At 56.2% G+C, this 14,195-nt stretch overlaps 1 protein-coding gene across 3 annotated transcripts in view; it reads left to right on the forward strand.

Annotated features, from left to right (window-relative positions):
* The window catches only part of TLN1 (talin 1), a 35,404-nt gene that overhangs the window by 812 nt on the left and 20,397 nt on the right, over nucleotides 1-14,195 (forward strand). For 2 of the 3 annotated variants that reach the window (XM_055698888.1, XM_055698890.1), the window contains exons 2-17: nucleotides 5,334-5,497; nucleotides 7,710-7,807; nucleotides 8,049-8,178; nucleotides 8,416-8,568; nucleotides 8,859-9,001; nucleotides 9,411-9,538; nucleotides 10,037-10,097; nucleotides 10,388-10,492; nucleotides 10,830-10,985; nucleotides 11,224-11,325; nucleotides 11,551-11,627; nucleotides 11,795-11,975; nucleotides 12,610-12,723; nucleotides 13,044-13,152; nucleotides 13,657-13,865; nucleotides 13,992-14,090. In XM_055698888.1, coding sequence (XP_055554863.1) covers nucleotides 5,368-5,497; nucleotides 7,710-7,807; nucleotides 8,049-8,178; nucleotides 8,416-8,568; nucleotides 8,859-9,001; nucleotides 9,411-9,538; nucleotides 10,037-10,097; nucleotides 10,388-10,492; nucleotides 10,830-10,985; nucleotides 11,224-11,325; nucleotides 11,551-11,627; nucleotides 11,795-11,975; nucleotides 12,610-12,723; nucleotides 13,044-13,152; nucleotides 13,657-13,865; nucleotides 13,992-14,090 — 1,995 coding nt within the window. In that variant the 5' untranslated portion in view covers nucleotides 5,334-5,367. Of the gene's footprint in view, nucleotides 1-3,586; nucleotides 5,075-5,333; nucleotides 5,498-7,709; nucleotides 7,808-8,048; nucleotides 8,179-8,415; nucleotides 8,569-8,858; nucleotides 9,002-9,410; nucleotides 9,539-10,036; nucleotides 10,098-10,387; nucleotides 10,493-10,829; nucleotides 10,986-11,223; nucleotides 11,326-11,550; nucleotides 11,628-11,794; nucleotides 11,976-12,609; nucleotides 12,724-13,043; nucleotides 13,153-13,656; nucleotides 13,866-13,991; nucleotides 14,091-14,195 lie in introns of those variants that run through there. The other variant, XM_055698889.1, reaches the window with a different exon arrangement.

Here is a 14,195-nt window from a genome sequence, read left to right on the forward strand (position 1 = left end):
AGCCTGCCCGCGGTCGCGGCCCCCGAACCGGGGAGGCGGCTTCGGTGCCGCCGGGGTACGTCGGCGAGCTGTGGCCTCGCCTTTCCTGCCCACCCTGCCGGTGCGCGGGGGAAGCCAGCCGGGAAGGGTGTCTCCGGCCTGCGGCGCGGCTCTGGGTGGGGACGCCGGCGGACGGGCCCCCCGCAGCGGGGGGGCGCCCGGCCGCCCCTGCCGAGCCTCCCGGGACACGGAGCTGGCCTTGGCCCCCGCGACAGGCCGCTGGCGGGGGTGCTGCGGGGCAGGGCTGGCGGCCGCCGGGGAGAAGCCTGGGTCCCGCCGTGCCCCGCTGGAGCGGCTAGCCAGGCAGGGGAAACCCTGCCCCATTCTGCCTCCTCCCTGCTCGGCCCCACTCGCTCCGGATCCTGCCCGCGCCCCTGCGAGCTGCCCGGCCCTTTGAATGTGCCGGCAGGATGTCTACATGCTTCTGCTCTGGCTTCATCGCTGGCTGTTAGACCCATATTTGGTAGCAATAATTGTTTACTCCCTTCTTCTCTCTCCCCGAGCCTCACTGCTGAGAAGGGGAGGGGAAATATTTTTGGGATCTTTAGCTTTGCCAGAGGCTGCGAGTCGCCTGGTAAAGGGTCTGATACTGCCACCCCAGCCCCCCTGCCCCAACCATGGGGTGAAACCCGCCCGGTGCTAAATGAGCAGGTGATGGTGTGCAGTGAGTACCAGCCAAGCCTGCAGTTTGTTCGCCAAGGGGCAGTGGCAGGAGTTCGGTGCATCCTGAAGTGGCACGTCCCAGCAGATTTGGGGATGGGGAGCAGGAAGCATGAGGAAAAGGGAGCAGGGACCTGTGGAGCACCCTCCTTTCTAGAGCTGAGCTCTGCTGGCTGCTGGGTGGAGAAATGCCCCCCAAAATGCAGCCACACTCTCCTCTTCTTTTCCCTTTCTGCCTGGCCAGTGGCACAGTGATGGGCGAGTCACTTGCCCTAGCAAGCGTGGATGCCTGGATCGGGGCACCTGGTGGTCTTTAGGTGCTGTGAGAGTGCTCTCTGCAGCCCAAGCGCTGCATTTGTGGTGCTGTGCCTGAGAACTGGCTTGGTGAGGACGCAGGGGGGGTTGTGGGTGAGGTCCTGCTCAGCCTTGTGCCTGCCTCGGTGGTGGGCAGCCGGGGGCTGCCACCATTTGTGCCCTCTGCCTTTGGAGGGTAGGGGATGGTAGGAAGCACTGGCAGTTATTGGCCAAAGCCGCTTCACCTCAGTGCTGGTGAGCGTGCAGGCAGGCAGGCTGAGGCCGTGATCCTCCGGCCTTGCTGCTCTTCCCCTGCCCATTTCCCAGGGGAAACAGGGCTGTCCTCCCTGCAGGGGTGAGAGGATGCTCCTGCCTCAGCCATGGGCAGTAGCTGAGTGGTCACTGGGGTGCTGTGGGGTTGGGTCTGGTCTTGCAGGCTGCTCACAGTCCCCGGGAGTAAGCTGAACCTCAGCTGGAAGAAACCATTTTCCTGTCCAGTGTGGACGTGCAGCTGGGAAAGAGGAACTGGCCTGAAGGGGCTCAGCAGCATGCAGCGCGGTCACCAGGCAGAGCTGCCAGCTCAGCTTTCCCATCAGCACGGGGCTAAGCAATCCAAGCCCCAGTGCCTGCCGTGCCTGCATATACTGGCCCCATACTGCAGAACCCAGCCACAGCCTGGTCTGGCTTTTTATCAGGTTAATTTTTGACCTGGTTCATTGTGCCGTTGTGCAGACACCGATGTGCCAGCAAAGCCACTGCTGGCAGGCATCGCAGTGGCCTGGTACCAGCCTGGCTGTACCAGCAGCTGCACTGGCCAGGCCAGCAGCCCTGTGCCTGTAGAAAACCCCAGCAGTGGGGTGGTTTGCAGCTGGTCTAGAGCTTCCTGCAGCTATCTTCCCGTCTGGGGGTGGTCCAGAGTGGGGCCTTTCCCAAGTGAAATTTGGCACTGCCATTAGGAAAAAAACCAACAAACTGCAAACCCAAACCTCATCCGGAGTCTCCTGTAGAAAGACCATGTTAAAATGGCAAAATTGTTGTGTTTGAAGATTTGCAGCTTGTTCTGGAAGCTTGCTGTAAGTGTGCCAGCAGGCTGCTATTGAATTTTGGTTGTGTGGGTTTTTTTTAAAGATACAACTCCTTCTCTGTAACCATTGTTGCAGCACTAAACTCAGCCGATGCAAATATAGCAGTTACGTCACGTGATGGAAAACTCGCTGTCAGTGGTCCTGGCAATGATGTGGTAGTTTCTTGCCCACAGCTGTCCCTGCCTGCACTGCCCCTGCCTTTAAGCAGAGCCCGGGAATCTCCACTGGCATGGTTTTGCTCACCTAGTATGGGGTGAGATGGAGGCAGCTGGGATGGCTTCTGCCGGGGTGGGACCCCATCAAGAACCACCGCCACCCCACCACATTCTGGGGTCAGCTCAGGAGCACACTCGTGATGCAGAGGGTTGCACGCAGCTTGCTATAAAATGCAGAAGTGTGTTAATGTGGCTGGCTCGCGGACAGCCTGGTGACTTGCAGCTCTGGTGCCTTATCCGCCTTTGCATACTGATAACCGATTGAGAATGGGTTTGCTTCCTCTGGAGGTGAGCCAGCACAGAAATTTGGTGTATGTTTATTGAGACTTTCAGTTTGGGGGTTTTGTTCTTTCCAGGACAGTTTGAATTTCACTGTCCCGCTGCTTTATTTTTATGGTTTGCAGTGCCAGGCTCCCACATTGTCTTATTTGTTGTGTCTAGTCTGGCTTTTCCTTTCCCAAGTGACACCCGGAGGGGAGAGTTTTGCCAGGCCCTATGTTGGTGCCCTTACAGGAGGCAGCAGATTTGCAAACCCTGCGTGATTAATTGCCCTGTTTGCTGACAAATCTCTCCAGGATTTGAAGAGGTATACGTCTTATGCAGCAGAAAACATTTCTGCTTTAGACATCGATGTCAGCAGAGTTCAGCTGTTGGAGCCTGAGCTGTTTGTGTAGAATATGAGAATTAAAACGAACCATCTCCCTTTCCTCTGAGGGTTTCCTTGGTGTCGTGAGCACCTTCCCTGCTGAGCTCTGTCAATTCCTAAGAGCTCAGGAGCCAGAAGGCTTGATCAGTCATGTTCCTGCAGGGTCTTGGAAAGCCCGATGGCCCCCATGTGGGGTGTGCTGAGGGCTGCCTCTGGCACAGCACCTGATTTTGAGTGGCTTTGGGCAGGCAAGAGGAGGCTGTAGAAATGGCCTGGCTCCCAGTTCCTCTCTGCTGTCTAGCGTCCTCCCCTCCCCTTCCCCCATGGTTTCTGACCTTGTCCTGGAAGTGGCATGTTCTCCTTTTCCTGCAGAGGGATGGAAAGCAGCTTTATGCTCAACCCAAGAATATTTTTAGATATAGAGAATATGGCTTGTGATCACAGCAGCCTGCCTTGAATAGGAAATATTTGGAAAGCCATTTCTAGGGTAGGGTGTTCCTCGTCCCTTTGGCTCTGCAGCTTTGCTGGTGCTTCCGGATAGATGGCAATGGCACAGGCGGGTGCCACTGCTGCCTCTTTCCCGCTGCCACCAGGCTCCCTCACTTTGGACCCAAAATGCATTTCATTCCTCATCAGCGGAGCCTGTGGGGGCTGCGGGCCTCCACAGAAACATTGCTGAACAGCTCAGGAATGCGGAGCTGGAGCTGCTCCATGTGCTGGTGGAGGCGGCACGCTCCTCTGTCCCTGCCTCCCACCCGGCATCGCCAGCATGGCTTTATGGCTTTGCAGCAGCAGGACCCCTGCCCTCTCATTCAGTCCGGGCCAAAATTGGATGCAGGAGCTTTTTATCCATAGCCGATCCAGCCCGTAGCCCACTTGGGTCTGTGGCTGGGAGCAGCCTGCACCAGTGCACTCCATTCCGTGGGGGACTGGAGCTGGCAGCACCAGGCAGGGATGCACAGGCTCACTACATGCCGCTGGGTTGCGAGGGAGGCTGCCAGCGAGTCTTGCCCAAGAACCTTCCTGGGCCAGGCTGAGGATGCATGTGGCTGGTAACCTTTCCCTGACAGCCATAATAGGAAGCCTGGTATGAGATCAGTCTAAAAGAGAAGAAGCAGATGTGGTGCGTCCCACCAGTGCTCTTGCATCTTCCCACCAGCTGGGGTTTGAGGATAAGGCAGCCTTAGTCGTCAGAGCAGGGGACTTTTTCCCTATGAACACGCTCTCAGGGAGGGGAAAAGGCATGTTATTGCTGGAGAGCATTGGGTTAGGGCTGGCTAGGGACTGGGAATGCTGAGAAGGGCAGGGAGCAGTGGGGCAGGGCAAAGGACCTGGCGCAGGGAACCCAGAGGTACGTGGCAACCTGGGAAAGCACTGAAAATTCCTGCACAGCAGTTAAACCCAAAGGAAATGGCTCTTACAAGCCCTACAAGCTGCATCAGGCAAGTGGGGGCTTATTTACAGCCTCCTTTTACTTCTGCTATTTCTTTCCAATTTTACTGTGCTGTAAGAATATTGGAGTTCTAATTAGGTGTTAGTAAACCTGGTGTTTTGGAGCCCAGTTGAGGGATGCTTATTCTGAAGCTGCTCTACGCAGTCCTTCAAGCTGGACCCAGCTTGGGGTCTGGTCCAGGTGGTATCATGTGGCTCTGGTGCCCTCTCAGTGAGACCTGCAGAGGCTGTTCCCTTGCCCTTCGGCTCATCATCTTGTGCACAGGTTCCTTTGTGGGTTTGTGCAGTAGCTGCTGCCATAGACCCCAGTCTCTGAGCGCTTCACTTGGTGTGAGTGGTGCTTTCCCCAGGTGAATATTTTTAACAGGCAAGTTCAGTGTCTGGTGCCCTTATCTTGCCTCTCCGAGCGTCTCTGGGCTTTTCCATCCCTCTGGTTCCCTCTGTGCTTAGGCTGCCAACTCAGCACCATCCACTGGCGATGTGGAGGGCCCTGATAGCTGGGGCAGGGCCCTGCCATCTCCGGGTCAAAGCTTGGTTTTCCTCTTGTGGCTTCTGTGTCATGGCAAGTTTAATTATAACCTGTTGCGTTTCACTCTCCGGACTTATCTTGCATGTTCCCATGTGCTTGCTTCCTCTTCACTGGCAGCATCTCTGCTGGGTACCAGCTGCTCTCACTCCCACAGGCAAGTAAAATCGTTTTTGGGAGCCTGGGATGAGGAGACAAGGGTCCCAACACTGGGTGGAGACCCCAGAGTCAGCACGAGGCTGGGAAGTGGGACCCCCTTGCAGGCTCACCAGAGTAGGGTACAGCCCTTGCTTGCTAGTAGAAGCAGGGTCCTGGCTTTTGGGGAGCATCAGTGCTGCCAGAGGGGAGGAGGAGGAAGGACCCTGCACACCAGAGGGGCCAGCAGTCAGAGCTAACCCATTTGTTTCCTCCGGCAGGTGACGCAGGAGTGGGGACAGCCCAGCCGCCACCATGGTTGCCCTCTCACTGAAGATCAGCATTGGCAATGTGGTGAAGACAATGCAGTTCGAGCCCTCCACCATGGTGTACGATGCCTGCCGGATGATCCGTGAGCGGGTGCCCGAGGCTCAGATGGGACAGCGTAAGTCCACGGTGGGGCTGGCTGCTCTGCCAGGGCCACACCAGCTTACCTCCTGGCGTTTTGCTGGTCTCCCTTTCCTCTCCTATCTCTCTGCCCCTCTGGGCTTTCCCAGGGTAGTGAGGGGGTGAGGGAAGCAAGGTTCTAAGTCCTCCTGCCCACTTGAGGCAAAGGGCTGAGCTCCTTGGGCTCCCTTCTCAACACCCCAGAAGAAATTTGTGGGTTTGGAAGGTAGGAAACCACATTTGGAAGTGAAATACTCGTTGAGCAATTTGAACCCTTTCTGTCTCTGTTCCTCTCTCCTACTTGCATCTATCACCACAAGCCAGGACTAGGTAAGTTTAAACCATTGTAGGGATCGTAGTGAGCTTTAGTAGATCACAGAAGTTAATTTTCCCTTTCTTTGGGGATATGTAGTCCTCCACTGGGTCTGTCCCCCACCAGCAGCTCTCTGCTAGACCTGTGCTGGTGCTCCATTACCTTGCTAAGCCTTCTCAACTCTAATACTTTCCTGCTACCGCTAGGCTCAAAATTAAGCTTACGGCTGATGAGCTCATGATGTGACTCACGCCCACGCGGACATAGCTTGTGGCCGTTGTGGATGCGGGGGCTGGAGCTCTGGGACATGATTTTGGGGTCTCTCCTGGGTCTCTGCTGCCCCTGAAAGCGGCTGTGGCACGGGGCAGAGGCAGCAAACAGGAGGTCAGGAGTCGTGGGAAGAGGAGAGGGAGTGCAGTGACATCTGGGAGCAGCAAATTCCTTGAGGATGGAAGGAAATGCCTTCTCAAGTCGTGCCCAGCTGGCCAGCAGTCCAGCGGACCACAGCTTTCAGTTTTGGAGAGGGTCTGGATGTTTGTGTGGATGCAGGGCTGTAGTGGTGTTGGAAGGAGCACCACATTTCCTGCTCCTGGGTGTGGGCCAGCCTGCTTATAAAAAAAAAAAAAAAAAAGGCAGGCAAGGGGAAAGCCTTAAAGGGAACTGCTTATTCCCGAGTTCCTTTTCAATTGCTCACAGCTTTTCTTTTCCTATCAGTTCCTTGCAGCTTTTGTTTCTTTTTGCTCTCCTTAGCCAGTGGCACTCGAGGGTCCCTTTCTGAGCTGCCCTGGTTTTTTGACACCTTTGGACGGAGGGAGCTTAGGTGAAGGTTTCCTGCTCTGCTCTTGCTTTGTCTCGGGAAGTGCCTCTCCCTGCGCAAGATATGGAACTGGGGCAAGCTGCTCAGTTTTCAGTGCTTTAGAATCATCCTCTTGGAATTTGCTTTGAAAACAGCTTTTTTAAAAAATATTTAAAAATAAAATGGCAAGCCTCTGTGATTTTTCTGCTCCCTGTTCAGCAGGATCCTAACAGCAGCGTTAGCCAGGCAGGCGTGGGGCAGCTCAGGAATTTGTCCCTCCCCGCAGAGAGCTGCCAACAAGATGACGCGTTATGAACGTAGCAAGCCAAGATAGCCTGCAGCTCAGGGTTGTTGCAGAGGTGGAGAAGGACCTTTCCCAGGGCAAAGCCAGGCGTGGCCCTGGCCTCTTGCAGCATGAAAATGGGGTCTGTGGGTCTGAGCTGTGGTGCCACGGCCCAGGCTCTGGCAGCAGCACTTTCACCAGGTATCCCAGCCCCGAGGGAGCACGGTTTGGTGAACAGCACTTAACTATATCTGAGACCTTCTAAGCCTTTATCCTGTCCTTCAGCCTGTGCCCCAAACAGAAGAGTCTTGGCTCCTCTGTCCTTCAAACCAAAGCTGCATTGTTTAAATTATCTCTGTTTTCAGACTCTGCTGTGTCCTGGACAAGGCTCAGGCCATGCCACCACAGAGTACTGAAAACATGGTGTGCCTAGGTTTTACAGACCAGTTCCCAACACCCTTCCTGATGATCCTCAGCATTTTATTACCTTGCTTTTACTGCTGGTGCATGGTGCACCCAAGATTTCAGAGAGCTGTCAACCACATCTCCAAGCTCTTCATTCTGTTGTGACTATCAGTTCCAAGTTCAGCATTGCATAGGCATGCTTCAGATGATATTTTCCATAGATAACTATGGTAAAACATGTACCTTGAAGCTTGCTTGCCAGCTTTGTTGCCCACTCATTAGGTTTAGGCTCCAGCATTGACACTGCTTCACGTGCTGGGCTGCCCCAACGCACATCCCTGGGCACAGGCTGGCATCTTGGTGGCCCTCTCCTGCTCAGGATTACCCTGGCAGAGGCTTTACCTGTTTTTCAGCCAATGATTTTGGGCTGTTCCTCTCGGATGAAGACCCAAAGAAAGGGATCTGGCTGGAGGCTGGGAAGGCTCTGGACTACTACATGCTTCGCAATGGGGTAAGCATAAGCATCCATCCCACATCCTTCCAGCTGGTTACCCACCTTGGCTCCATGGTTGGATGTGCCTGCACTGTGAAGGTGGTGTGGGTGCCTGCCCTGCTGCCTTGCATCGTGCCTTGCAGCACACTATGACCCCCTCCAGTTGCACCAGGTAGATGGGAGCTGTTGGTGTGATGGTGGGATGTGGGCACACTGTGCCAGTGCCACTGCTAGGAACTGTGCACCACTCTGCCCACAGGACACCATGGAGTACAAGAAGAAGCAGCGGCCCTTGAAGATCCGTATGCTGGATGGGACAGTGAAAACAGTGATGGTGGATGACTCCAAAACAGTCACGGACATGCTCATGACAATCTGTGCCCGGATTGGTGAGAGGAGGGGACAGCAACAGTGGGGCGGAAGGGAGGTGTGAAGAGATGGCAGTGTCTGTTGGGGGTGCTGGAGGAGCAGGAGCAGCTCTGTGGTGGATGACCTGGCAGCAGGGATGTCCAAAGGGTGGACAGTGTGATGCTGAAGAGGGTACATTGCTCTGCACCCCTGCATTGCTGCAGGCTCTGTATTTTGCAGCAAAGTCATGCTGAGCCCGGTCCTCTGCTTTCCTGCAGGCATCACCAACTACGATGAGTACTCACTTGTTCGGGAGATTATGGAAGAGAAGAAGGAGGAGGTTACTGGTACGCTTAAGAAGGACAAGACCCTGCTGCGAGATGAGAAGAAGATGGAGAAGCTCAAGCAGAAGTTGCACACGGATGACGAGTGTAGGTGCCTGCACATGCTGGGGATGGGGTCAGCCACTGCTGAGGGCGCCAGGGAGGGGAGCAGGGACTCCTGCAAGGGGAAGAGCCAGTACAGGGGAGTGGAAGGGACTGTGGTGAGGGAACATGTGCTCACACTCCCTGGAGCATTCCTGCCAGGAAGCCCAGGGCAGAGGGGTGAGAGCCGGGATGCACCAAACAGACATCCCTTTCTTGCTCTGTGAGCAGCCCCGGGTTGGGGACTGGCCCTGCCTTGGTGCCTGTCCCTGCTCATGTGTTGGTGTTGCCTGCAGTGAATTGGCTGGACCATGGCCGGACCCTGCGTGAGCAAGGCATCGATGACAATGAAACGCTGCTGCTGCGGCGCAAGTTCTTCTACTCTGACCAGAACGTGGACTCACGAGATCCTGTGCAGCTCAACTTGCTCTATGTGCAGGTACTACAGCTTTCTGGAGTGCCTGGCTCCACTGCCTCATGCCAGCCCCCTGCCAGGGGTGTTGGCTGAGGGTTTTGGCCAGGAGCCACTGTGGGCTCTTCAGGGATGCCCAGTGATCTCTCGGGTAAGAGCCAACAGTGGCAATCTCAGTCCTGCCCTCTGTGTACTCCTAAGCTCCCCAGGGGATCCCATGTCTCCTCTGTCTGGTAGGAACCGTCCTGAAGTCCTGCTGCTGTTCCTCTCCCAGGCTTGGTGATGGTCCCTGTGGGGGACAGCTGGGCCCTAGATCCTCTTTTTCAGGGCTGCTTTTTTTTAAGACTGGAAAATAGCTCTGGCTTGGTGTGGAGGGGAGCAGTGGCTGGGCTGCATGGCTGCCCAACCCACGGTGATGTCTTCCTTTCCCATGCAGGCTCGTGACGACATCCTGAACGGTTCCCACCCTGTCTCCTTTGACAAAGCCTGCGAGTTTGCTGGCTACCAGTGCCAGATCCAGTTTGGTCCACACAATGAGCAGAAGCACAAGCCAGGCTTTCTGGAGTGAGTGTCCCATGGAACCCCCTGGGCTTGTCTTGAGGTGGCTCAAGGAGCTTGGCAGCCCCCAGCACCGTGCCAGCGCATGGGATTCTGGGGATGCAGTTGCCTCTGATGCAACCGCTCTCCTCCCTGCAGTGCCCAAGCATGGTGGTCCACACCAGCTGTAAGGAGTGCCAGCTCCCCCTTATATTCCTTCTGGCACCCCCCAGGGACATGCAGCCAGGTCTGATGGTGGGAGCCCCAGCCCACTGTTTGGCCTCCCCTGACACTGCATGAGGGGCTGCATCCTCAGCACCTCCACCTCACTCTCAGCAGGGCAGCTCCTGGAGGAGCTTTCATTACTGCAGCAACCTCTCCCACATCCTTCCTGCTCCCAGAAAGTCCCAGCCTGTGCCCTGGCAGGGATGTGTCCGAGGCTCTGGGTTGGGCCTCTTTGTAGTTGAAGACAAACACTGGCTTCAGGCTTTGCTGCTAACAGCTGGCTTGGCTGTCTCTTGGCAGACTCAAGGATTTCCTGCCCAAGGAGTACATCAAGCAGAAAGGGGAGCGCAAGATCTTCATGGTACGTGCAGGGGGAGTGTTGAGACCTGGGCTTCTTGTTCCTCCTCTCCAAAGGCTGAGGCTGCTTTTTTCTGGAGGCAACACATAGCAGTTTGGTGGGTGAGAAACAGGAGCAGGAAGCTGTAGGTGGACAGACAAAGCAGCTCCTGAAGTCCCAGAGGTCAGAAGGATGCTGTAGCAGGGGTAGAGGATGCCGGTGGGGCATGGAGAGCCTGGAAAGACTGACAGGGTGATGGTGGCACAACCAGGAGACTGTGGAGCTAGCATGATGTACTGTCTTTGCTGTTGCAGGCCCACAAGAACTGCGGGAACATGAGTGAGATCGAGGCCAAAGTTCGCTACGTGAAACTTGCCCGTTCCCTCAAGACCTATGGGGTCTCCTTCTTCTTGGTCAAGGTAGAGCAGCAGGCCCTCTGGTCCCACCTCTGACTGACAAAAATTATGCCAGCATCCCCCTGTCTGTCATGCCTCCAGCTGCTACCCCTCCAACCACATTACTCCAGTTTTTCCTGGGTCTCCACTCGCCACCTCTCCTTCTTGCCTCTCCCCGTGCACTGCCTTCACACCCTTCCCACTTCCCACCACATGGTTCATACCTTTTCTCATCTTCAAGCCCCATGCCATCCAGAAAGTGTGGCCTTGGGGGTGTTTGGTATCCAGCAGGCCTCAAAGGTCTATGCCTGGGTGGATCTGTCCTGGGGACAGCTCACAACCATTCTGTTGTGGCCCACAGGAGAAGATGAAGGGGAAGAACAAGCTGGTGCCACGGCTGCTGGGTATCACCAAGGAGTGTGTGATGCGTGTGGACGAGAAGACCAAGGAAGTAATTCAGGAGTGGAGCCTGACCAACATCAAGCGTTGGGCAGCGTCGCCCAAGAGCTTCACCCTGGTAGGGACCAGCCCTTGTCCCCCACCTCCCCTCTCTGGTGGTGCCCCTGTGGGGTGCTGCTGTCATGCCAGCGCCTCTCTTGGGTATTGCCCCATGGTAGGATAGCCTTGCCCTCCTCTGGTTTCTGTCCCGGCTCATGTTTTGGAGGCTGGTGCTTGGGTGCTTAGTACATACCAGAGGGGCTCAGGATGGCTGCCAGTGCCCTGCTCCAGTGCTACCCTGTGCCCTGCCATTGCAGGATTTTGGAGATTACCAGGACGGTTACTACTCAGTGCAGACGACGGAGGGGGAGCAAATCGCCCAGCTGATTGCTGGCTACATCGATATCATCCTCAAAAAGGTGAGGCTGTGCTGGGGAGGGCACCAATAACAGACTTGTCTCTGGAGAGGGATGCAGGGTGCCTCTTGCAGCTGCCTCCAGACAGCTGTTGGCACACTGTGCCACTGGGGAAACTGGAGACAGGGCAGGGGGATTCTGTGGCTCCAGTACAGTGCCTGAGCTGCAGAGGGAGGGGAAGGCTGGGAGGAATTTGCTGGCTGACATGTTTTCTCTTTCCCTCTGCAGAAAAAGAGCAAAGACCACTTTGGACTGGAGGGGGATGAGGAGTCCACCATGCTGGAAGACTCCGTGTCTCCAAAGAAGTAAGTCCTCCAGGAGCAAGTTAGCTGCCAAGTGGAATTTGAAAGGAAAGTGGGCTCCAGCCAAGTTTGCAACACAGCGCGTCTGGAGGAAGTGCTACTGGCACTCGTGCAGAGCCTCTTGCTGGGACTGTGGGCATCCCTTGACCTGGTATTTCTCCCTGTTTCAGGTCCACTGTCTTGCAGCAGCAGTTCAACCGTGTAGGCAAGGCAGAGCTGGGCTCAGTGGCCCTGCCAGCCATCATGCGAACCGGAGCTGGAGGGCCAGAAAACTTCCAGGTGGGCACGATGCCGCAGCCTCAACTGCAAATCACCAGTGGCCAGATGCACCGAGGGCACATGCCTCCTCTGGTAAGCACTCCCTGTGCCCACCATAGCACGCAAACTCCGAAAGGTGCCCATCGGGCTCATTTAGACCCATCCATCTGCATCCGTGGCCCGGTGTTGGCTTGCTGTGAAGAGCAGGGCCTCTGTGCTGCTGGCTGGCTGAGCTGGTGTCCTCCCACTCCTGCTCTGCAAACTTGAGCGACGCCCTGGCATTTTCCCCTGGCTGGTGGCCACAGCCTCTCCTTCAGGTTAAGCTGCCCCAGGCTGCAGTGTTTGGCCAGCCCCACCAGTGCTGTGTTTTGCAGCAGAGCCCTCTGCCTGGCTTTGGTGCCCTCCATGTTCTCTGCAGCTGGAGAAGTGCTTGGAAAAGGTCACAAGGAAGCTGTTTTCTTTGGCCTCACTTAGCCTGCTATGGGCCTTGCTGTAAAAGCATTGTGGGGTCCCACTGCACTGCTCCCCACTCCCTGAGAGCTGGTTAACTGCGAGATCTTACTTGTACCCATGGTGGGATGGACCGTTTCCTAGTGGGAGGGGCAGAGAGGAAGATCCCCTTTTTGCTAGGTGCACCCCCTTTGTGGAGACGCCTACCTAGAGCACTGTCCTAGATTTTCCTAGATTTTGAGCCTTCCTTGTACCTCAGTCTGTCTCTGTGTTGCAGACTTCAGCCCAGCAAGCCCTGACTGGCACCATCAACTCCAGCATGCAGGCTGTGCATGCAGCCCAGGCCACACTGGACGACTTCGAGACCTTGCCGCCCCTTGGGCAGGATGCTGTGAGTGCTGGCTGAAGGCAGGATGCTGAGGGGGGGACCTTGTTGGAGGTTGTTGGCTGGGCTGGGTGAGGCTGGCCTCTTTCCTAGGAGAGCTGTCAGCAGCTCCTGGGAAGATCTGCCTGCAAAGAGTGGGGCTGTATCTGACTCTGGGGGCAGGAGTGGAGGGGACTTGCGCGGTCAGGTTGGGCTGGGGAGTTTTGGGTGGTCACAGCTCTTCCTTCCCTTTTTGTCTCTTCTTCCTTGCATCTCTCTGTGTGAGCATGGGTGCAGCTACACACTACCTCCACCACCATCTCCCGACTCTGTTCTCCCCATTTCAGGCATCCAAAGCTTGGCGCAAAAACAAGATGGATGAGTCGAAGCATGAGATCCACTCCCAAGTGGATGCTATCACTGCTGGCACAGCCTCAGTGGTCAACCTCACTGCAGGTATATGAAGGGTTGGAGAAGAGGGGTGCCCCATCTCTGGGGAAGGCTTGGTCTCTTGTCTGGCTGACGGTCATGGCTTCTGCCCTCCATTAAAAGACTGAAGGAGCCAGCCTGCCCCAGCTAGAGCTAAATCAACCCCGACTGCTGCTAACATGCCTGTAGAGCTGGCCATGCCCCCATGGGCTCACCCTGCCTTTAGATCCCTGCCTGTATCCAGCCCAGACCTTTCCTCCCAGTCCTTGGCTGACCAGCCATCCTCTGGACCAGGAGCATGTTGTCCAGTCCCCTGCCATAGCTCCAGGCACAGCCATGACACAGTGCAGCTCTCTTTCCCCAGGCCCTCCTGCCCAAACTCACTTGATGTGACAACCTTCCAGGCTTAGGAGCCAGAGAGTCTTTCCCCAGGCTCCCAGGAATGAGAACCATATCAGTGACGGGCACAGGGATACTCTTGGAGCATCACTTGAAGTGTATCTCATCGTGACTCGTCTTCTCCCTGTGCAGGGGATCCAGCGGACACAGACTACACTGCTGTGGGCTGTGCCGTCACCACCATCTCTTCCAACTTGACGGAGATGTCCAAGGGCGTGAAGCTGCTGGCTGCACTGATGGAGGATGAGGGAGGGAACGGGCGGCAGCTTCTGCAGGCAGCCAAGAACCTGGCGAGCGCAGTGTCAGACCTGCTGAAAACAGCACAGCCTGCCAGCGCCGAGGTGGGGGGCCAGAGGGGCTGTGGGGCTGAGGAGGGTGGAAGCCGAGGGTGGTTCAGGTAGTATCAGGTGATGAGGTTTCAGGGCTGGCTCATGAGCCTGCTGTTGATTTTACCTTGTTCCTTGCAGCCCCGCCAGAATCTCCTGCAGGCTGCTGGCCTTGTGGGCCAGACCAGTGGGGAGCTGCTGCAGCAGATTGGGGAGAGTGACACCGACCCCCGGTTCCAGGTGAGCACACTCGGTGGCAACCAGGGACACCCACTCCTTAAAACTATCAGCCTTTGCACAGGACATGGCAGGAGGGGCTCCAAACTGAAGTGTGGCTGGTGCCCA

Source organism: Falco cherrug, chromosome Z (genome assembly GCF_023634085.1).
Source record: "Falco cherrug isolate bFalChe1 chromosome Z, bFalChe1.pri, whole genome shotgun sequence".
Taxonomy (NCBI): domain Eukaryota; kingdom Metazoa; phylum Chordata; class Aves; order Falconiformes; family Falconidae; genus Falco; species Falco cherrug.